We start from the raw sequence: 25,047 nt of genomic DNA, 5'->3' as shown, positions 1-25,047 counted from the left end.
CTCAAATTTAATGTCAACTACTTTCTCCCAAAACAATCCAACCCAAGAGATTGCCTTATTTAAATACAAACACTAAAAATTTACCCACTTTTCTTACAATGGAAAAATTTTTATTTGTGTTATGACACTTCATATAATATTTGCTAAAAGTTGTAGTTTAAGATAAAGGAACAAACTGTATTCAGGAAAGGAAGGACCTAAGTTAAGGAACATATATTCAAAATCTACACATGGGAGATTTCCAAACAGTGATTAAAAGCAATTGATATAAAAGATGTGAAATGAGGGACTTGGATTGTTTAGCAAGATCCAAGCCAAGACAGTTAAGAGTAAGAGAATAAAATGTAAATGGGTAAAAGGAAAGATTAATATTAGGTTAAAATTTCCTGTAGGGAAAAGTATCAGGTTACACATTACGTTATCAAATGATGAATTACATTTTATCTCAATTCTGGCTCACTATAGCTCTGGAGTAAAGAACAACATAATGGAGTTTCCTTAAAAAAAAAAAAAATTCAGAAATAGTTTTTGTTATAATATAAACTAATACTTGTCACAAACAGGAAATATCGAACAGAGTCTACATAAGTATTTCATTCTCTTAATTAAGAAAATACTGCTGTGAAATTTATAAAAGCCATAATATTATCTTTCTAATCTTAAGAAAAATATACACGATATACGATTATGCATAAAAATATACATAATATAGATACCACATAGAAGGTAGCACCTTACTTTCTAAAGAAAGTTTTACGTATGAGAAGATATGCTGATACATTATTTTAGATTTTCATTTGTAGAAATCATATAAATGTTCAAGATTTACTAAATTTATTAAACACCTTTAAGAAACATTTTTAAGCTCACCAAGTAGCTACTTTTATTTCCTCTGTCCCATACAACCTACTGCATCATCATTTTCTGAAATGTTCCAGTGTTTTCTTTCCTTCTTTGTTTCCTTCATGATTCTTTTACAGTTAAGGCCCTGAAAAGGCAGTATCAAAATATGCTGAAACAGAGGATGGGGAAGGAAACTAAAAAACTGGTATCTTAACATCCTGACTGAACTAAGGGTAATTGGTCAAAGTTTTATACATCAGTGAAATCAGATGTGCTAACTAATCTGAATTTTCAAGGCTAACAATAAATAACAGGCAGACTACTTTCATCAACGTCATTTTATTCTGTTTTTGTTATGTTATTCTCTCTGAGGTTAAACCCAACCACACACTGTGAGGATGTACACAATGTTCTGCTGAGTGTTGTTAGGCCCTCCAGTGCTCTCCTAATAAGCTGCATTATGAGAGCTTCTGATGACAGTAGATATAGATAGTTACATACGTGAAGTGTTTTGTTGTGTGATAATAGCTCTAGTGTCTGAGGAATAACTTATTATGCAAGACGTTATTGCCCCAAAATTATTTTCTATTTTTTTCATCTCTAAGGCCTTTTCTTTCTACCACAATATATACAGATATATCTAACTACCACCCAAGGGATTGTCCATAGTAATTCCTTGTAGAAAGACCATCCCCAAAGATAGCTTTGGTCCTTTTATAATGACTGGATTTGGGATTCAACAACAGTTGGTTAAATAAACATGTTTATCTGGATTCTACTTTAAGAGCCAGCAGAGGGAATGTATGGTCACTTTGTGTTCAGAATGGGTCTTCTAATTAATCTGTGATCTCAGTGCCTATTGCAGCTACATCAACAAACAACTTATTTGTACAGATAAACAAACAGAAGTATCTTAGGTCTTTTTTTCCTTTTAAAGACATCTGAAACTTGATTTTTGGTGCCACGGAATCTATCAGAGTCTACAAGATTTTTCACTCAAACAAGCTTGTTTAGATTAAAATGTACTAATATTAACTAAAGGCCCTAATATTAACTAAAGGCCTGACAGAAAAATGGGTCCTTTATCAGCACATTAGCACAGGTTGAAATTTTTTTTTAAGGTCTATGCACTTATGTGTTGTCCAGCAGGAAAGAAAAGTATAAATAAAACATGCTACTTGTGAAAATAACCTTAGAAGTAAACATTACAGAAAATATAAAACCCAGATCAGGAACACAATTAGAACTACCGAGCTGAAAAGAAAAAAAACCACTAATTAAATCGGCAGTCAATATTTACAGAGAAAAGTAGAAGATACTTTATTCAGGAAGAACTCAAGTTCTGCTAAAAAAGGTAGAAATATTAGGGAATAGGAAAGAATAAGTGATTATGTAGTGCAGCTTACCTACCACAGTACAGAAAACCTGAAAAAAGGATACAGTTAAGAGGATATACATTTAGGAGGTATGACTCTGCTGCAGAACCCCTCGAAAATCTCAATGAACTTACCACGTGCACCTACTCCACGTGAAATTCAGTACAACTCCATAAGCAGAACCTTGACACCTACTAGGGGAATCTTTTTCAGCAATGTTTATGCTTGCTAATAACCAGGCCCGGTTTCACAAACCAGCCCCGACACTGACATCTACCTGCGGCCAGCTGAACTGTGTGGAGGTGGCCATAGAGCTTCTGCTACCAGCAGTACCATGCAGTCTGGCCAGGGACCAGTGCTGCAAGACAGTTCAAGGGCATCGCCCGTAGCCCTCCAGATGAAATTCAGCACAATTCCAACAAAGCTTTGAAATCATCATTATCCTATGAAAACTTTGGAAAGAAACTGAACTTCTAGGCTTTCAAGCTAACCTTCCAATCTGGGACATTTGTCCTTTAGTCCAGTTACTGAATTAACAGCCAATACAGTCACATGTGAAGCTACAGAGACTTGAGATAAAGCTACAGTAAAATGGAATTGACTGGTATTTTAAATGACAGAGAATTTTGATTCAAAAGTCTATGCTTGTGACATCCATCAAATTGCTCTAAGTGAATATCAATAATATTTTTCATTTGATTTTTTTGTGGTCTTTATTCTTCCAGAACTTCAAAATTACCCCCAAAGAAATGAACACTAACTCGAATCTGCAGAAAAAGAAACCGAGCGCTGTTGATTTTGCTGAGTATATTCACTTCGTTCTCTTGGTATACACGATGCGCAATGACGCGAGCAAATACTTATTTTTTTCTCCTTGTCATTACTCAGGGGCAAACCCAAATCCAAGTTCGTTCTATCCATTGCTTCTCATGGCACAGCCTGTGAACCTGCACAGGAAGCCAAAGGAAAATTGAAACTCTCTGAAGATATCATCCAAAACGGAAATTATCCCCTGAGGAATTAGCCTCCCTAACTCAGGATGCTACAGAAACAAATGCTAAGAACAATGAATCCCATTGTATAATGAATTCTTCATGCCACAATACCCAAGAAGGTTCTGCCTTTCTAAGGACACATAAAAAAAAAAATCAGATGTTTATTTAATAAAATTGTATAAAAGTCCAGATTATTATCTAAGAGTTGAAAAACATTTCACATCTGAGCCACTTTATAGATAGATGTGTCTAAGGAGAAATTAATACTAATGCTGAGGTAAAGTATACGAAGATTATAAGTACCATTTTTTTTGTCATTTACATCTTAAAATTACCCTAAAACTGCTGGGGGCAATATGCAAAGACAAAATTCTACTAAATTAAAAGTATATTTTGATGAGAATTTTCTAGGATACACATATCACATGTTTTTCTAATGGTGGTTACAAACAGCAAATTCTACCTATGTCAGTCATATACTTAAGAACCTCCTGGATGTGATTATAAGAAATACACTAAGCAAAATGTTGAGATGAGTAATAAAAGAGATATTAGAGAGCATCTCAAAAGGTAAGTACATTGCTGGGTTAAGATGTTACATCAAATAGCCCCAGGCCAAAAATAAGAAAAAGCAAAAACAACTCTGTAGAGATCAGAAATGGCTTTAAGTGTATTAATGATTTGATTGAAGTACACTGGCTGAGAGCTAAGTACACCATCAAGTAGGGAAAAAAATCAGTCTGCTTCCCGCAAATAACAAAACCATAGGGTGAATTTTAACAGGAGACAAGAATTGTAGATTTTAGCCCTCAGCTCTATGAGAGATCACACTTCACTTCAGGGTTATGGTTTCAAGGAATAAAAATAATGAATAAAGTAAAAAGAACAGCACTTTTTTTTAGGGCTTGCGATTATATTTTATGAGACCTGGGAGAGGAAGACCATCATCAATATTCCCTCCACAAAAAAAAAAAGCACAAAAGCTACATATAAAACGTGAGCTCAGATGACTACACTTACCGATGAAGGACATGTGTTTAAAAAGAAGGCTATGTATGGTTAGAGGTGCGGAGATAGGTGTGCAGCTGAGGAAAAATCTGGCCGGCAACAGTCTTGGGGACACCAGATTTATCCCAAGGTCAGGAACAGAGATAGATAAAGAGAAGACCAAACAGCCAGAGCTTGCCTGGTGTTTGTTTCTACCATTTATTAAATGACATTTGGAGTGCAAGAGTGGATTATTCTAAATATTTTAATATTGTTACCATTCATGACTTATCAGTGGCTTAATTATTAATGAGCATTTATTGTATTTCCCCCACAAATCGTAAGCAAAAAATGGAAGCTGGTGGGAAGATAAGTATCACATAAAAAAAAAAAAAGAGTGACTGTGGCCAACTTCAGTGAAGCTCACTGCTCTCACATGAAAGACGTAACAGTGAACAGACTGCAGTTTGATATTGTTTATTTCTATGGAGAAACAAGGACTTTACGTTATTGGAAGGGTATTAACTATAGCACGTTAAGGTTTTTTAATTGCTTTCTCCCATTAGTATAGAAGTGACAATCAACACATAACAAAGGAAAATACAAAACAAAGAAAAATGTTAGTTTCCATTTTAATATAGAAACAAATCTAAAGAAGTTGCTGCATAAATAAATATGGTAGGACAGTGTGCTGTGAATCTAAATTTGTGCTTTGGAATGATAATAAATAGTAATTAATGATGAAAAATCTTTGGAGTAATGATGGAATACACTGATTTCTAATGGATTTAGACTTTTGGATATTTTAGACAGTGGAAGCTTAGGAAAGGGATGCCTGTTTACATCTAAATAGAATGAGATGCCACTGCTGAAGTTAATAATGCAAACTTGAAAAATAGCCCCAGGTTCAAAAGACCAATTATAAAATTCTTTTGTGAACAAATCTATATTCACATTTTGCATGAATAATTGACATTACTAGCATTTCTCCACTAATGTTCAATTTATAAAAAGAGAAATATACTTTCAACTGAAATTTAAATAAAAGTTCAGCTTCTATGGATAGTAACATCTGCAAACAAATGCTAATAATGACAAAGACAGGAATACTCCACAGGAGTAATTTTTATCTATCTACATTAAGCAAATAAAAATTTAAGTGGGAGAAGTTATTTAACTATTTTGAGCAATAAAATATAATGGACAGATATCAATAAGGTAAACATGACCACGTCTTCTAAGGAACAATATGGTCATTGTAACAATATTTTTAATTTATGGAAATCATCCATACTGAAATATTTCTCTTCTTAAAGAAGACATTTTCTATATTTATGTGAGGTAGATACGATAGGCATTTTGTTCTTCTTATTCTGTGCAAACAAAACAACCCCTTTGTACTTTGCTTACCTGGTCATTTTAAAGTCTTTTTCTCATCAACAGAAACAAAGGTATTTGTAATATTTCCATATTTCATTCACACTCTATATCTCCAGAAGTATTACATATTTGCATATTTTTTGTACTCATGGTTAAGGTCAACTTGCTTTTTGTTCACTGGCAAAGCAAACCTAACCATATGTACAAAGAACAATACATCTGTCTTACGCACAAAAAGTGTCCAAACCATCTACTTTCAATAATAATAAAATAATTTAAAAGATTTAAATGAGTTCATCCTTTTATGAAGGACTTTAAGCATTACAAAAGGAAATGTGGTGGCCACCCCTGGATCAGACGTCCTGAGTTTGAACTGAGAGGAGAGTGACAGCGTACGTAGACAGCGTCTCCTCCTTTTTAACCCAGGGCCTGGCAGAGGTAAGCTATGGATGGAATCCAGCTGGCTCAAACGCCTCACTAAATGAAAGGGATGCTATTTCTGGGAGATAACTTGAATAGGAACAAGTAATACAACCTCAACCTTAGCAGAAAGTATAATACACTTTCAAACCAATGAAATCTGAAAAACTCTCTGAAATACTTCTATGCAGACAAAGACTGAATGACGATCACAGAGCAGCGCTGCTCTGAGGAAAAACTCAAATCAGAGCCTTTGTGCCAGTCAATTCTAGGGATTTATTCTAAAAAAAAGAAAAAAAAAAATCATGGATCTGCGTAAGATTTAGGTACAAATCTTTAAAGAGTAAAAACCTGAAAATGGCTTAAATGTCCAAAAACAAAGAATTGATTACTGTGCACCAATCTAACTGGGGCCACACAAGTACTGAAAGAAGACGGCAGAACGGTAGCTTCCAAACTAGGTGTTTTCAAACTCTGTAGTATTTAGCCAATATTCAACACCTGATTTTTGGATTTAATATACTTTAACTACTTGAAAAACTGTAAAACAAAACAACAACAACAATATTCACATGGGCATGTATTATAAGTAGAATTTTAACATACTGAAGACCTCCAAGGTATTACCTCATCTAACAGCATCCTGAGATTCCAAGTGAGGTAAAACCAGTGCCCAAGCTAAAAGACTAACCGGAAATGACAGTGATAATGGAACTAATATTTATCAGGCAAATACCAGGCAGCAGACTCTGTGCTAAGGAATCAAAATGTGTTTCTCATCTAATACTCAATGCTCCTAAGGGTTGGAGCACTAATTATCCGTATTTTACCAATGAGTTAGTGGCAGCTTAGAAAGGTTAAATAATTTGGCGAAGGTCATGTACATAGTTAATGGATGGCTGAGTCTGGATTTGTCTTGCATCTGAGTTCCTAACAATACCTTACTGCTGCATCCTTATAACAAAAGAAATACTAAATTTCAAAGCTAAAGGTAATTCAATGGCAATCATTATCACTGACTCTTGCCCACCTGAAAACTGTCTGCTTGTCCAAAGAGCCTGATTACACTATTTGCTAGTATTATAATAAGTACATATTACAGATTTTAACTACGAAATCTCCTTTGTGGTGTTGGTGTTGTTGTTAGGTGCTGCTGAGTTGATTCTGACTCCTAGTGATCCCATGTGACAGGGAAGAGCTGCCCTGTAGGGTTTTCTAGGCTGTAATCTCTATGGGAGCAGATGGCCAGATCTTTCTCCAGGAGAGCTGCTGGGCAGGGGTTTGAACCGCCAAGCTTTTGGTTAGCAGCTGAGTGCTTAACTGCTGCACCGCCAGGACTCATCTGTGGTGATTAACACTTTTATCTATTTTATAGTGGGGCTCTGTATATGCTCCTGTCTGAAATAATAACTTAAGACCAAAGTTACAGAATAATGATTAATGAAATGGAGAAGTGTTTATAATTTTTTGTTGTTGTTTGTTGTTGGTTGCCATGGAGTCGATTCTGACTCATGGCGAGCCCGTGTGTGCAGAGTAGAACTACACCGTAGGGTTTTCAAGGCTGTGAACTTTCAGAAGCACATTGCCAGGACTGTCTTCTGAGATGCCTCTGGGTGGGTTCAAAGGGCCAACCTTTCAGTCGATAATTAAGTGCTTAACCGTTTGTGCTACCCTGGGCCCTTCTGCAATTTTTTAAGTGTGAAAAATAAAATATATACTGAAAAAAACAAAAACTCCCTGCTGAGAAACAACAACCTTACATATAGAGTGCAGACTGACGGGACATAATCCTAAGAGCTAAGAGTGATGATTACGGGAACTTTGTATGATTTCCTAATTGCTTTGCTGTGTTTTACAGGAAAGGCAACTACAATATGATCTCTTTAATAAGGAAAATAAACCATTCAATAATATTTGTTTTTTAAAGAACTCATATTAGCAGCACTTTAGCATTTCTGAGCCTACCTCTAATTGGACCACAGTTTTACCAAATTTAAAAGAAACACCAATCTAGTGTTAAGCAAAGACAGAACTCATAAAGTGTTGAATGAATGAATAATTAATGAATGAAATATCTCTGTAATATCTCTGTACTATTAGATGACCTTTAACATAAAACTTAATGGAACAATGTGGCTAATAATTGAGATTATGGCAATATATTTGCTGAATGCACAGGCTACATGCACAGGAATACCAAGCTCTATTTTTAAAGCAGGTTGCAGGTTTCAGGTGTATCTGCCAATATGTAACAAAAGAGGACTGCCTTAGAGAAACATCTTGGATATTGACATCATTCTAGAAGGCCCCTCCAGCTGCCATCTTCAGCTCCAGGGAAAAGAAGATTCTCACAGCCCAATTCAGGCTTCACAGTCAAGCAGATTAACCATCCCAGAGCAGAAACCAGCTCACCGCCTGCAATGCTGAGGTGTCCCACAGACAGCCAGAGGAGGTCCTTGTCCCTTTCACCTGCTCCAGGTGCAGCTAAATTGGGCTAAGCCTACCCCCCACCCTGTCTCTGCACATTCTTTGTCATACAGTCAAGCAGGATTACTTACCATGCCCTAAATTCCCTAACTGTATCCTGGACTCTGCCACACCCTGGCGTGAACAGACAGGATCTTGTTTCGCATCATCACCCCCTCATCCTCTCAGAATACACATGCTGTCTTTGAAATTCTACCATCCTTTGAGCTGCAGCTGAAATGCTACCTCCTTGGCCCAATGAGGACTTCCTGCTGGCTGAAAGGGGTCCTTCTCCATGTTCTCCCCTAGTTTTTTCATGCACCTATTCAAACGGTGGAAACCCTGGTAGAGTAGTGGTTAAGTGCTACGGCTGCTAACCAAAAGGTTGGCAGTTTGAATACACCAGGCGCTCCTTGGAAACTATGTGGCAGTTCTACTGCGTCCTATAGGGTTGCTATAAGTTGGAGTTGACTCAACAGTAATGGGTTTGGGTTTTTTTTGTTTATTCAAACCTGTACTAAAATTACTTATGAGTGGTATACCATGCTTACTATGCTGTGATATCTTGAGAGACAGGAAACATTTCTTCTGTCTCTTCATGGCCTAGACCTGGGCTTTACTCACAGAGGATGAAATGCCACAGGTGCGGACTTAATTAATTAATTAGGATGGTTCTTTACTTTGAACACGGGAAGAGACTCACTTGACATTTAAGTGTCCCAAAGAATTACAAGACCTAAATGTTAAGGTTATAAAGAGTAAAGAACTTTTGTTTTTAAAAACAGCTCACTAAAATAAACGCCCAACCTAATGTGAGGATGCTTAAATTGTGATAGTTCATGTTGATTAGGAAAAAAAATAAGCTTTTGCTAGCGAATTTCCTAGGGCTTTGTTTGGCACATCATGGTGACCCATGTGATGCTTGCTCAGTAGTACGCTGTTACCTGTAGTCACACCAGGGGCACCTGTAGGGCTTTTCTCCCGTGTGCACCCGCTTGTGCCGGGTCAGATGAGACTGCGTGGTGGACGCAAAGTTACACTCCTCACATTTGAAAGGCTTTTCTCCTGTAACATATCAAGAAATGTTACACATGAATAACTTTAAAAATTGAAAATGAGTGGCTAAACCTGGCATTAACAAATTAAAAAAATATATTTTCATGAAATTCAAAGGCTACTGTTCAATGGTCTACACAAATTAAGGACATTTGAATATTTATTCTCAGAGCTGAAAAGTTAGAAGATACCATGGATTTCTGTTTTTCTACTGGAATAGAAGCATGGTATACATTATATAGTTAAATCAGTCTTACACAAAAAGAAGAATCTAAATTATAGCTCTGTCTTAGAACTGTGTCTGCAGTCATTTAGCAAACTAAGCTACATCACAGACATCATGAAAATCTCAGTAAGTTTAAAATCATGAAAAAACACATAACGGAGAAATACGATGAATATACAATGTAAAACATTAAAAACTTAAGGCTAACTATGTTTAGATAAAATCAGGATATACAGTGGTACCACTTAACAACCCCTTACCCTTCACACACACATCCAAAGAATCAAGTCTTTTCAGTTTGGGCTTTTTTAATTCCACTAGCTATATTAGCTATTGAGCACTTGAGACATGGTTATCTGCTTTTAATTAGAGTAAAAATAAATTTAAAAACTGATACTAGATCCAGCTATTGAAAAACTTTTAAGTATGTTTGGAACACCTTGAAATGTGAATCTACTTTTTTAAGTGTAAATTTTATCAAATATGAATATAGAGGATGTATTTCAGATGAGAATTTAGCCTCTGAATTGAGATATGGAAGAAGTGTAAAATGCATACCATATTTTGAAATCTTAGTACAAAAAAAGAGAATAAAATATCACTAATAATTTTTATATCAATTTCATGTTGAAATGATATTCAGAACATATTTAGTTAAATTAACTATATTGTTGAAGTTAATTTCACCTGTTTCTTTTTTAACTATAGCTATTAGGAATTTTAAAATTACATGTGTAGCTCACATTATATTTCTATTGGACAGTACTGAAGTGGGGAAAACCTCACTCACCCCCCCCAATAAAAATTAATATACAATAATATTCTTCTCAACAGACTTTTTTCTTGGCAAATATCATGTATGTGGTAGGTTGACTTTAAAGGTGTTCAATAATTATACTTGTTTTGTTTTTACTTCCCATGTTTTTGTGATAGTTTTATATGTACACTGATCACATGCAGAAAACAAAGGATGAAGCATCTTAGTATAAAATTACTGTCCATCAATCAATTTTGTTAAGAACAAAACTCTATCTGCCTAAAAATTGGAACATTTAGAAATGTGTCTGACTTACATGGCCTTGCTCATAACTGTGGTGACGTGTAATCTAATGATACACATTTAATGTGATGGCATTTCATCTGCCATTGGAGGACAGTGTAGCGGTCAGATGAACAGATGGGTTTCAGTCTCAATCCAGTTTTGCCATGTTTCACTTGCTACCTGCTTGAGCTCTTGAGCAAGATCAAGAGGATAATACCACCAAACATGCCAGGTAATTGTGAAAAGTAAAGCAGACAAGAAACGTGTAAAGCACTTCGCAGTGCTCAAGAACTGGTTGCTTTTATCACTATTATGACAGAACTGCCTGAAGACTGATAACTGCAAACAAGTCTCTCGGGAGATAAAAGTAGCCCACAAATGGTTCTCATCAAGAGCTCCTAACCAGTAAGAAGATAAACCTCTAGCATACATAAAATAATTAATGGTTTTGCACAGAGTCAACATGACATAAAGATATCATGTAACAGATCCTACCAAGAAATATTTCCATTTGACTCATTCTCCCAAAGAGAAGATTATATATACAAAGCAGAGTAAAACAGTTGCAGAGTTGAAAGAGATTTTTGCCCCCTTTAGCCATCTATCCTTAAGATAAACCCTGTCTACAACACCCCAACCAAGTGTTCATCTAGGGTCAGCTTGAATTAACCCTTGGCTCTCAGTTTCTAAACCTCTGGCCATGTCACTTAAATTGTTACACAGAACTCAATTGTACTATTTGACTTATTCAAAAAATCACTTTCACGATGCTTGCATGTTTTGCTTTTATTTGAGGGACAATACGTGACCATCAAAACTGCATAAGGCTAAAGGAAAATACTCAATCTCTTCAAACTAGACAAAGGAATATTATATATCATGGCAACATATAAACATCCATATGGAAGCACACCTGCAAACTTACACAGGCGTTTTTTTGCTTGTATGGGCTGAACTGTCCGTTAAATTCAATGATGAGTAATTTAACTGCACACTAACGTCAAAGTGCATTTCACAAGGAAAACGGAAGCACAGAGTGAAGCACTGGTTTGGATACAAAACACATATATTATTAATTATTTTATTAACTTGACTACTCAGATAAAGTAGGATGTACAATGCATTTTAAACCTCTTCATTGAGGTATAAACTTCGCATACGCAAAACTTTACATACGTGAGGTGCACAATAAGTTTTGACATATGATGAAACTATCACCACAATCTAATAATGAATATACTCATCACCCCAAAGATCTCCCTGTTCCCCCTTTATCTCTCCTGCTCATTCCACTCCCAAGCAACCACTGACTGCTTTCTGTCACCATATATTAGTTAGCATTTTCTAAAATTTTATATAAATGGAAACATGTAGTGTGTATTTTCTTTTGTCTGGCCTCTCTCACTCAACATAAATATTTTGATTTATCCATGTTGCTATGGGTATGAATATTTTTATTGCTGAGTAGTATTCCATTATATGATTGTACCAGTGTTTCTATCCATTCATCCACTGAAAGACATTTGAGTTATTTTCACTTTTGGCTATTACAAATAAAGTTACTATGATCTTTTGTGTTTAAGTCTTTTGAGTAAATAACAAGGAATGGAATGACAGGGACACATGGTAGGTTTACATTTAACTTCGTAAGAAACTACCAAACTGTTTTCCAAAGTGGTTTTATTACCATTTCAAATTCCCATCAGTAGTATATGAGAGTTCCAACTGGTCCAAATCCTTGCCAACATTTAGTGTGGCCAATGTCTTAAATTTTAATTTCTTTGTTATATTTATCCCTAAATATTGTACCTTGGTTGAAAACAACTGAGAAATATGTGTGTGAGCCTATTTGTGGACTCTACATTGTTTCATTGATCTACTTGCCTATCATTTTGCCAATATAATACTGTCATGATTGTGTAGCTTTATAATTAGACTTCAAGGCAGGTAGTATAAATCTTCTTTCAATAAATTTCTTTTTCAAATTTTGTACATAGTATAACAATCGAAGTGATCAAGCAATTTAAAGTTTTTTTCATTATGCAAATTCACAAATATATTCTGACATCTCCTCATTCTAGTCAATCTACTTTTTTGAAAAATATTCCGGCACCATAAGTTATTGTTAACTTATTTACTCTAATAGCCTTGGGTAGACAATATTTAGTTTGAAAAAATTATCTTTAAGCTATCTGTTTTTTAGGGATTGGACAGGAATCTGGAGGAGGTAGAAGGATAACATTACAAGCTCCATGGCCTAATTCACGGGTGTAATTAAAAGTCATCTAAAATCACCACACTTATTTTCTTGGTTCAGCAGTGTAACTTAGGCTCTTTAAAAAAAGTGTTTAATGTAGTTTATTTCATTGATAAACTTTTATGGCATTTTTATTGGCCACAATTTATACACAAGAACACTTTAAAAGAATAATGCTTTTTATATTCTCTATATTGCTTTTTTTTATATTGCTAATAATTTGAAGTTCACACTAAACTAGCATTATATTATTAATAGCTATAATTTTTTTTTATAAATTATCATTTCATATTTATCTTGACCAAACTATAGGTGAAATTGTGTAATATAACAAATATTGAATTACATACAGGCTGCCAAGCAAAAATATAGTACTACAATGATATTAAGCAACATAAAATATTACTTTACAACTATTAGGTAAAGGAAGGCTTGAGGCATGTCTGGGCTCTTGACATGGGAAGACCACGTCACTTTGTACAAACTATGGTTTGTTCAAATCTGTATACGATGGTAAATATGTAACTCACTGAAATTGTTATATGTTTTACACTTTTGTCCTAAGACGTAATTCAGGGCTCTTCTATTTATCATTTTCAGATAACTCCTTCAGGGAAATCACTGCAGAAATATAGAAGCAGTTTTCTTGTCGGTCTCAACATATCGTTAAAATATTAACCCAACTTCTTGGCTGTGAAATTTGAAAGAAACTCTTACAAATTCTAAACAAGAGTTTCAGTTTGTTCATCACATACTTAAGTTAACTGCGTAATAAGAGGCAGTTCCTCTATGAAGGGCCGTCCGATAATTTGGTACCTTGGGAAGAGTGCTTCTTCTGGGTCCTTTCTCACATAAAGCCATAAAGATAAGTAAATCTACAGCTTAGATGATAGTACTAACCGCTCTTGGACGATGCTATCTATGGTATCATCTATCATATACTAGGGTTACCTGTATACATCTTATTCAAGAAAGCAGAACAGAAGTGAAATGTCTTTTCATCATTTTTTTCCTTACTTGACATAACCTTACGTATTTGTTCAAACTGTTTTGCTTCTCCTACTTTCCTTTAGGAACAATAATCTTGGCCATAATTACCATTAAGGAACATTTTGCATTGTAGCTCCCACTGATGGAAAAGAAAAAGATGGAAGAGTGATACCAGGATGGTCATGGACACAGAACAGTGTCCTTCCTATGTCAACATCTGTCAGACAGGCGGAACACCTCTCAGGGAAGCTAGCACTTGGCATTCCTTTGGGCTGGCTGGTGGTTATTAAGCTGGCCAAGACTTTTCAGCAACACGAGAGGATTTGCTCCCTTGCCCTTGAATCAAGGGTCTCTGACAGGTGATAAAAGTAAATCTCAGAATGGAAGATGTTTTGTGTCAGCCCCTGAGACAGTCTGTATTGCAGGAGGGAATTATTTACGCCATTTGGAACACTTTTGATACCTATCCCTTTCCAAGCTGATTGTAATTTGCGTGGAAACTCTGCAGTAAAAAGGTAAACCATGTCGCAGAGGAACACATCAGAGAAATATAGACTTCAAAGGCACCATCTAAGTCTAGACTTGAAAAAAAATTGTGTGTTGCTTAAATATTATAAATCCAGCACAAAAGCTGAGTGCCTAGACTGAGCTGTCCTGAGCTGTTTTTGTTGAAGCCAACAGTCTTTAGGAACTGATTTTTGTCTTAAAGAATCATCTTTGATTTGTGCCACAGAGGCAGATAAATGTCAAAAAGATAGATACCTCTTTCTCTGAGACATTGTCCTATATGGTATAAAGTTAATAGCAAGGTAATAAGGAGCCTCTGGAATGACAATAAAATACAAAGTTGTGCTGCTTGGTGCAGGCTTCATGATCTATAACCTGCCAACTCCCGTAATCGCAGCATTCCTGTTGCCATTGCAGTGGGACAGAAGTGTGGTACCTGACCAGGACAGCAGTGCCACGTGGGTACAGGTGTCCCCTGATGAGAGGATGGTGTGACCATGCCAGGTGTTGACCAGGTTAGCCACATGACACATGAACGGAACAATGTGAGAATCAATTAACTGAAAGCATTAAGTGAAAAAATCCCACATCGGCACACTTTTGCCACATGCGTTTACCACAGGTAAGGGATGACCTCGTTTGTCATCTCGGAGTTGAATCTTGGAGTTCGTGGATTAAACCGATGCATTCGCAGGTTGTTTCTATAAACTTACAATGGAATTTCATATTTTCAAAATTAAGTTTATGTTTCCAAAGTTATACTAAACCCTGGGAGTTTCTCTTTGAGTCAATAATAACCCTTATCTCATATGGAACTATGAATCGCATAGACTTAAGATGTACCAAGATCTCGCATCAAGATTTTCATTGATCCTGTAAATACCATATTGGGCATCATAGCTTTCTATATGTAACTGTTAAATATAATATGTCAAGAATCAAACAAAATGTTATCATAAAAAAACATATTTCACAGAATTTAGTGTTGGACTGCCAAACTTGACCATTCTCATGTTGCTCAAAGGAAGTTCAGTATTTAGTTATAAATTTCATTAAGATATAACTTATCGCCTAAACTAGAACACTTTTGAGAGTAAAACCTAGTGCTATTAATAATTATAAGGGAGAAAAGACAAAAATCAGGACTGTGCCAAAACCAAACCAAACTCATTGCTGTCAAGTTGATTCCAACTCACAGCGACCCTATAGGACAGAGTAGAACTGCCCCCATATGGTTTCCAAGGAGTGGCTGGTGGATTCGAACTGCTGACCTTTTGGTTAGCAGTCAAGCTCTTCAACTACTTCGCCACCAGGGCTCCCAGCTACATATAATTTAGAATTATTCAAATGATTACTTACAAAGCCTACTATGAGTGTACGAAGCACATAATAAAATTTGATAAATGTTTCAAATATCTCATCCTTTAGTATGCCTAACCAAGGAATGTTATTTTGTTTCAATCACCAAGAATACATTTTATAAAAAAAAAAAATTTTATAGGGGGGAAAAAATGCCTCAGTGCTCAGATCTACCTTGGATGGAGCTTCTTTGTTACTGTCAATTCTAAACTGCACAGATAATTGAACAGCATTGACTTAAGGTTACCTGTATTAGTCCAAACTGGCAGATAGGTTGATGGATAGAGGGGTGGGTAGATAGGTAGGAAGAGAGACAGATGGAAAGGTAGGGCAATAGGCAGGTATGTAAGTAGGTGGGTAAGTAGGTAAGCAGGTGGGTGGAGGGAGACTGAGAGAGCCTGAGAGAGGGTAGACTCCCCAGTTTTCACCCAGGACCCTCCCCCTGCAAAGTCTACAGAGAAGATAGCACTATGTATCTTGGCTTTGTAGGAGCCCAGGTGGTGCAGTGGTTGAAGTGCTTGGCTGCTAACTAAAAGGTCGGCAGCTTGAACCCACCAGCCATTCCTCGGGATAAAGGTGTGGCAGTCCGCTTCTGTAAAGATTTACATAGCCTTTGGAAACCCTACAGGGCAGTTCTACTCTGTCCTACAGGGTCGCTAGGAGTTGGAATCAACTAGATGGTAGTAGGTTTGGTTTTGGTTTGGTTTATGTGGGCTTTGGGAGCCAGACTTTCATTTTCCTGCTACTTACCATGAATTTACTGAAGACACCTGACCCCTAAAATTTGCAATATGCCTACTTTTTGAATATATAAAAACAGATCATTTAAATCTTATGATATTCAAATAGAATTGTCCCCTAGATCCCCAAGTACAGGAATTTTGCAAAAGTGAAGAGAAGAGCCATGGATAAAGCTGAGCATTTGTGCCAGGATATCTGATTTCATTGCTTGGGTCCCCGCCCAGATGGCACTCTCTTGCTGAGGAGCAAACACCCAAGGGTGAAGTCAGCTCTACTGACCTGTGTGCTGCCTCCGGTGCTTGGTGAGAGCGTGCCGGGTCCCGCCGGCAAAGCCACAGAGGTCACACAGGAACGACTTCTCGCCTGTTGCAACAATAAACAGATGAGGGACTGCGGAGGTCACAGATCATTAAAACATATCTATCAAGGCTTTCAGGGTTACTAATTCCTCCAATCAAATGTTTCCATGTAAATATGTCAAATGGGAATGAAATTACCACTGCGGTTTATTGACTGTGATAAAATCTGAAAAGCACCACTGAACATAATTACATACTTGTCAGACCCATAAAAATTAGCTTTATTATCAATGGAATGGTTTTGTACAACTTCATTTCTGTTAGATGTCTTCCAGATGGGGCTGCTTTATGCACTTGAACAGTTTTTATGCATATCCTGATTTTTTACAATTCCCATACATCTGGCCTCTCTGAGCTGAGTAAAGATTGCTTGGAATAGTTAATATACAGTATATATGATTCCGCTTAAATAAAACATATTGAATTTTCTAACAACTCAAGGGGACTGAATGGGTTTTACCTGATTCTATCAGGGTCTTCTTTAATAACTTCCTACTTAATAATATGAATTAAACGGTCTCCTTGAACATGCTGAAGATTCCAAGTAACAATAAAATCCACATTACTCAGTACCAATAACAATTCAATGCTGTTTATGTTTCTCAAACTTTCATGGCATTAAAAAAAGGAAGTCTAGGGATTGCTAAAGAAATTACAAAAGAACTTGTATTATTCATCTTTAATGACAGCTCTTGAATGAAAACCCCTGAAAAAATTAGAGACAGATTTGGCAGACTTAGTATTTGTTAAGAGTGTGCAAATGTTCATTTGTTAGTATTTTTATCTGAGCTAACATTTTGCCCTGCAGTTTATAAATGCAATATATCTTTTGACTGTAGCATATTTAGGCAATAAGTGCTGGCATGCTAGGCAGTTTTATCCCAAAAGGCCCACGAAGAAGGGCAAAACAGAATAAAAATGCTAACCTTCGAGAGATTCAGTGAAATTATAAAATGCTTTTCCAGAAATAAAATAAATCATTTGTACCTACCTTTATCTACTTTACTAGATAAAGACATGTAATGCAACAAGTCTTTCAAGGGTTTTGCTTGAGTCAGCCTGCTGTGTTCTAAAACATTTTGGTATATCATAACAGAAACTTAGCTTGAGGCGTTTTGGAAATGTAATTGCTTTTTTAAGGTAAGAAAAAAATAGTAAATCTAGAAGGGCAGAATAACTTTGGTAATCAAAGAAAGTCTTCCCTTTATTTAAAAGCATTACTAGCTTTTCTAATTTAAATTAACACATATTGATGAAAGTTTTAACCAAATAATGTTTAATCTTATTTCCCAATGGTACGTTAAAATGTTTATTATCATCATTTAAAAAATAAAACTGAATTTAAAAATATTTTTCCAATCTTTACTTTCCTTTTGGGGGGTTAAGTTTATTCCTTGGTATCTTTATTTCGATATAGAAACAAAGAATAGATGGGCTGTGAAGAATAAAGTTTAATTATAATCACTCATTTAATTATGTAATCAATTTTCAATATAAATCTTTCTAACTAGCTGTATTATCAATTAAATAACACTAAAAGTAGACTTTTTTTTTTTTTCCAATCCCAAAAGGCATTTGGCTCGTTAATATTAACAAGAAGTTAACCCATGTTGAAGCAAAACTGCTACCTACAAATTCCCCACCGCCATAGTGTTTTGGGGGCAGGGGTGTGGGGTGTGGATGTACTGGTACACAACCCTGCAAATGAGTGTGGTAGGTGTAGGGCCGCGGGAATGCTGGGCTGGACCACCCACCTGGCAGTATGTCTAATGGGCAGAGAGGATCCCTATTACTCTTGGATTTAATAAAAGTATGCTTCTTTCTCTCTGTTATGAACTTCCTTGTGACCCATGTCTTTCTTATAAAATAAAAACATTAACAACCACAGGAAAATCCCCGTGAGATTTATATTCTCTGCATGTGTATGTGTATGTTTTAATCTCCTGTTTTTCAAAGTGCACAGGCACAAAGACAAATCGTTCATTTTCCACGTGGTCTGACTGTAGATAAACTAGTGACCTGGACGTCTGAACACGTCAGGACATGAGTCTCTTCTGTACTGTATGTCATACTTGCCTTGGTGGCTTGATTTGTTTTTCAATCTAAATTCAATTTGCAGTTTTTTTTTTTTTTTGAAAGGGGTACGGGAGTTAGGGTTGGGCAGCTGGCAAACAGGGTATAGATAAGTATTTTTTGAGAAAAAAACTTGCAAGAAAAAACTCAATGCACTACAGCATTCCCTATAAAGGCAGTCATTTAACATGCCATATCTATATGATAGTGGAGAGAGAATGGAAGACAGTCGTTTTCTTAACAATTTGAATTAGTTTCAAGCATGCCATTTTGCATTCAAATGTACAAAGACATGGAAACCAATCCTTTATTTTCTATTAGAAAACAGCCACTGTCCCCTATCTCTCATTATGGTGCAGACTACAAGACCTAACAACAAAAATCCATATTATTGATCTAGCCAAGTCTCCACAATTATTCTTCAGAAGGAAACGCCGACGATAAATTACATCTACACTGGCTTTTCATCTGCTGTTCGATATAAGTGATCTCTCAGGGCAGGCTGGAGACCTTAAATCGTCAACACCCTTGTCAAAGAAGCTAAGGAGGCCTGGGCTCCCCACAAACTGTTTCAGAAGAACTTTTCGCCTATAATTTCTAACAACAATATAGAATGCTCGGCAATCAGAAGAACATTTGGGAACGCCGATTAAAATTTATTCTTTCTTTCCCTGAAACAAAATACTTTCTGAGAGGTGTAAAGAGAAAGAAGACCACAAAAATTTCAAATGGCTCACAGTAATATTGCTATAGTGATATAAGAAGAGTGTTTATATCTAAGCTTTTAAGGAAGTTCTGAGCCACTGTACCTAGACAATAAGAAACAAGTCAACACAGAATATAACAACACAGTATTCATGGGATCTGTATTTATGAAGGCCAAAACTGGGGGCTCCCCGTACCAGGCCTCTCCCAGATAGACTCTAAGTTCTGCTCTTCCTAACAACTCCTTTAACTTCCATACATGTTTAAAATGTTTTGATGCAAAATGATTGTGAATTTAGACTTTTAAAAGGTATAATTAAAAAAAAAATTTTTAGTTGCTAAATTCAGATTAGTTCCTTTGCATTAATTGTCAAAAATTCTGGATCTGACAGTATCCTCCTCTTAAGAGAAATATTAATTTGATTAACTCTTTTAAAGGTACCAAGATTCAGTAATGTTTTACAATATTATGGAACTGTGTCTATCAGTAACAAAATGAGTTCTCTGTGAAAACTTAATATCTGCAAATGAGCTTCTTAAACTGAAGTTTACTTTATTTAAACATATATGTGCACACATACAACATAAAGGAGCATCTAACATGAAGCTTATTTATTTAAATACGTGTAGACACAGACATACAACATGAAAGTATCACTTTAAAGTTACCATGAGTCTCATGAGAAAAAAATGAAATGATAGCACATCTGCTAGTACTGAATGACCACTATCTTAAAACAAACTCTTCAAGTAGGAAATCATTGACATTGATCACTACTGGAATTAATGCATGTGTTATGACAGTCCACTTTGTCTAAATCTGAGCTGCTATCAAGGACCGGAAGTAAAGCTCCCAACCTGTGTGGGTCCTATAGTGGTCTTTCATGGCGGAGGCTGTGAGGAAGGAGTAATGGCAGGTGGGCCAGGTGCACTTGAATGGCTTCTCGCCCGTGTGGAGTTTCATGTGGTTGTTGAGGGCCCACTTCTCTGTGAAGCTTCTATCACATAAGTGGCATGTAAATTTCCTGCATGGAAGGAAACAGAACAAAAGGGTAAATACCATACACATGCTCCGCACTGGACTCAGGAAGCAGCCTGCTCTAACCCTGAACTGTGGTAAATGCACAGACTTTTGTGGGAGAATTGCAGACCTGGTCTGTCATGTCTGTATAACCAGGCATTGATTTTTCTGTCGAGGCCTGGCACTTCAGCCATTTATTCTCTGCTTTGCGGTTGGGCCCAACGGGTTTGAAAAATTCTGTTACAGTCCAGTCACCCCTGAGGCAAATGTGAGAATAGATTTCACCTGTACAGGCCTACACCACTTATCCAGGGCAGGGGTTGTCAGAGCAAAGGCTAAATGAAAAGCTATCCATACTAAACTACTCAGACAATCCCCAGGCTTGCTGCCAGGCCGCTGCCGCGGCACTGCACTCAGGGCGGGAGCCCAGCAAAGGAGCAGCTCTGCAGCCCCCATGGCTGCTCCCACCCCATGCACCCTGGAGGAGGTGTGTCCTGAACATGGGGCCCTCCTATGCTGCCACCATGGCCAAGGGAAGCTTCCTGTGATAAGAATAAAAATAAGATGACGACTATATGTGTTTTTCAAATGGGTCTTTGAGAAGAATAAAACCTAATTATTTCCTGTACGAAAACGAAAAAAATCCAGACTCATATTAAAAAGATATTTCAGCCCACCATTCACAGTTTGAGATCTTTTGATTCCATTAAGAATAAAGGCCATACAAACCATAAACAATACAACTTTAATAGTTTCTGGCTGATCCCCTGTCCCTTTTCACTTGCATTCATGAAATCACGGCTAAAATGTACTTTTTATTTTTAACACAATTTAGTTTTAAGCAATCCCTGGGATGAATAAAATAAATTAGTGTCCAGCTAATTCAAGATAATGAGCAAATATAAGCAAACTAAACTCAATATTTAAAATTAAAATACTTTAAGACGTGGCTATGCCATATAAGCAAGAGAATATGGCATGGAGGGCTTAATTTCATTATCATAAACTGGGTTACACTTTTAGCAAGTTAGTGCACTTGAAATTGTAGGATTAAAAAATATGTCTTAAATCATGACATAATCACGGAGATGCAGAAAGAGTATACACTTTTCATAGCCTCTTTAATCATTATTTTACAGATTTCTTTAGCCCGTAAGTGCCGAAAAGAATCCCAAGCTCCACAGACCTGACTTTTCCATCTTGAGGCAAATGAGGATTACTTTAAACAGTTTCACAAATTCTTAGGAATTAAATTACAAAACTGCCTTTTATAAAAATTCTTCTATTTTATTTACGAATATTTTATAAAGTAAAATTTATAGAAGTAAAAATTGCTAAATATTTAAGAAATGCCAAAAAAATGGAAAGCACTCCATTAATATTAAAATTGCCAATTAACATAATATACATAACATAATGTAGTATTGAGGTAGTGTATTTACACCCATTTACAGAAAGCTGACTTTCAAATTACTCTATCATTTGATCATTGCTTACTGGTACTGGAGAATGACAAATATAGTTAAATACTTCACAATGCACTGTAAAAAAATATCATGTCCGTATATCTCCTTGACAGTCTTCATGCATTTAACATTTCAAAACCATGACAGGGATCTTATTTCCAAGATAAATTCCCCTATCTACTTATTTCTTCATGTATTTATTGTGGATCTAACCTTCTCCTAGAAGAAATAAATAAGGGGGTTAAGTAGATGCTATCTTTTAACAAATAGTTTCTTCAGACTGTATTACAACTTTATGAATGACAAAATAAATCCCTCATTTTTAAATCTACCATGATGTACATTTAACAAAATTACATCTATGGAACCTCAATATGTGCACTCTATTATTCATATGTAATAAAAATGTTAAACGAAAGCTTAGTGCCTGTCATGAAATGACAAAAGCCAGACAACTAAGAACTGAGGCCACTACTTGAATTTCAGAAAACCTCACGTTTTACAATTTGCTACATGAATAAGTTTAGGTACAGGTACTTTGACAAGAACCTGAAAGATTACCAATGCAAAATGCCCTCATAAAGATTAAGAACTACTTCTCAGTGATATGTTTCCTGGTACTACACAAAGTCTAAGTCCTCAAATATTCTGAAATATGTGTATTCACACAACAAGCTAGGAGGGACTTTGTCATCCACCTGAGGACCCTGGCTCTCCTTGGGGCCTTCAAGAAGTCCACTTTGAAGAAGCATCCAGGATAGAACCTGAGCTAAACATGCAGTTCCATTCAGCTGAATGTACCCTGGAAGTCAACGGCATCCGTGCCTGTGTTTTATCTATTTAGAAAGACCTGGACACCAAAACACCATAGTAGATGGCGTGAGACATCAAGGATGAACAAGAGTTAGACTGCTCTTGAGTGAGCAAATCTGCAAGGGGGAAATATCATTCATAAAAATAACTTCAGTGCTAGGGAAAAAACCGTGAATGCCATCCTAAGTTTGGAAGAAGTAACTAATGTAGCTGGGGGGCAGATTACGGAATACTTCCTGGAGGTGCATTTAATTTTGATGTTAGAAGAAGGGTGACAACTGGAAACGAGGGAACAGCAAGGAGCGTTTCAGTGAAAGGAAATGCCAGGGAAAGAGACAGAGTGCTGGGAAGCACAAAGCCCATCAACTGTGACACCCAACTGCCCACTACTCACCTGAATAAAGATGCCCATCCTGTCACCCTGGGATTGACAAATAGGATCGGATTAAATGAGTGCTTTTCTCCACACATGCTGGTCCTCCATGTGAAACTTCTCACTTTACTGAATTTACAAACAGGGTTGTTTTGCAAAAGCTTGCTAGTGACAAGAGGTCATTTCATGCTGTGAAGGGAGTTTTAGAGGAGTTCAATGGAAGGATCCACACAATCATGGAAAGACTGAAATCCAAGAGGGCAAATAACACAGCATACAAAATACTATGATTGAGGGGGAGGTTGTCCACCCCGATATCCTTAAGATCAGGAAAAGTACCTGGTACATGGTGGTGTTCTAGGAATGCTTTTGGACGGAATTATGAACCGAAGGTCAGCGGTTAGATGTTGTCTTCCTTACCGTTATCTCACCAAGCTTCAGAATCAAATGTGTTTATATACCATATTACAGATGACAGATCTTTACATCATAGGCACTGGTGGCAATTCAAGTTGCCCAGGGCTCCTAACTCCCTATCAGTGGTCTTCTCTCCTTTCTCAGTGTTCGTGTTGATTTTATAAATTGTGACTTTTTCAAGCATACAGTAAAAGAGTGTGCCTACAACCCAGACTTACGTACCCAGATGCTAATATCTATGTTTTCTATACTTGTTTCCAACCCCTTTTACATTTTAAACATTTAAAATTAATTTTTAAGTTTTACACATTTATAAATTAAAAAAAAAAAAAAAATCAGACCACAGCAGAGGCATAAATAAAGTGCTAGCGGAGAGCAGAGGGTTGCCTCTGGGTGGAGGGGCTGAAGAGGAAACAAAGCATTAGAGCAAGGCCTCAGCAAGCAGAAACGGTTTGGTGAGAAAGAGACCAAAGAAATGACAGCACTGAATTTTACTGCAGAGAGGGATCTATGAGCTCAACCAATACAACAGCTTCATGCCAAGTTAGCAGACTAGCAAAGAACACCAAAATGGCAATCAAGAGTCATGGGTACCATCTCCAGCACTCACATAATGTAGCTGCTTTATGTTTATTAAGAAGTTCAAAACATCAAGCCGTACTGTAAGATTTATAATGAAAATGGGCAGTTGGCTACCTTCCCTTTCCTCAGGCTTCACTAGAAGTTTCCACCAGATACAAAAGATTTTAAAAGTTCCAAAAGGAAAAAAAAAAGTCACAAGCAAAATAAATGAAAATGATACCAGGCTTCTCAATAGCAACACTGGGAATGAGAAGACAATGCACAATGCTTTGAGAGCTACTAGGGAAATTATTTTAAGTGTAGAATGTTATATACACTCCTTCAGCAATTCTTAACAAGAATTACGAAGTTCCTGGTTTCCAGGGACTGAGATGTCTTTTATGCTATAACTTTTTGGAATAAAGCCCTTTTTCTTGTGGGTAACTGTGCTATACTGAGTTAATCCTCAGAGTGAATTTATAAGAATTCCTAAATTAAATAATGGTTCCTAAATTAAATTATAGGTGAATTTCTAGTACACTTGATACATCTGGAGTAGATGTCTTCATTTATGGTGAGGTGTGCTGTTCTTTTTGCTAGCTCCTCTCCCAAAC

The 25,047-nt window shown here is 36.4% G+C and overlaps 1 protein-coding gene across 1 annotated transcript in view; it reads right to left on the bottom strand.

The window, feature by feature from the left end:
• ZNF407 (zinc finger protein 407) overlaps window positions 1-25,047 on the bottom strand; it is a 475,981-nt gene that overhangs the window by 165,092 nt on the left and 285,842 nt on the right. The window contains exons 5-7 of the mRNA XM_049901159.1: window positions 20,641-20,807; window positions 16,925-17,008; window positions 9,412-9,532 (exon numbers count right to left, since the gene is read on the bottom strand). Coding sequence (XP_049757116.1) covers window positions 9,412-9,532; window positions 16,925-17,008; window positions 20,641-20,807 — 372 coding nt within the window. The remainder of the gene's footprint in view (window positions 1-9,411; window positions 9,533-16,924; window positions 17,009-20,640; window positions 20,808-25,047) is intronic.

The sequence above is a fragment of the Elephas maximus genome, chromosome 11 (genome assembly GCF_024166365.1).
Source record: "Elephas maximus indicus isolate mEleMax1 chromosome 11, mEleMax1 primary haplotype, whole genome shotgun sequence".
NCBI lineage: Eukaryota > Metazoa > Chordata > Mammalia > Proboscidea > Elephantidae > Elephas > Elephas maximus.
This window is presented reverse-complemented; position numbering and strand designations above follow the sequence as displayed.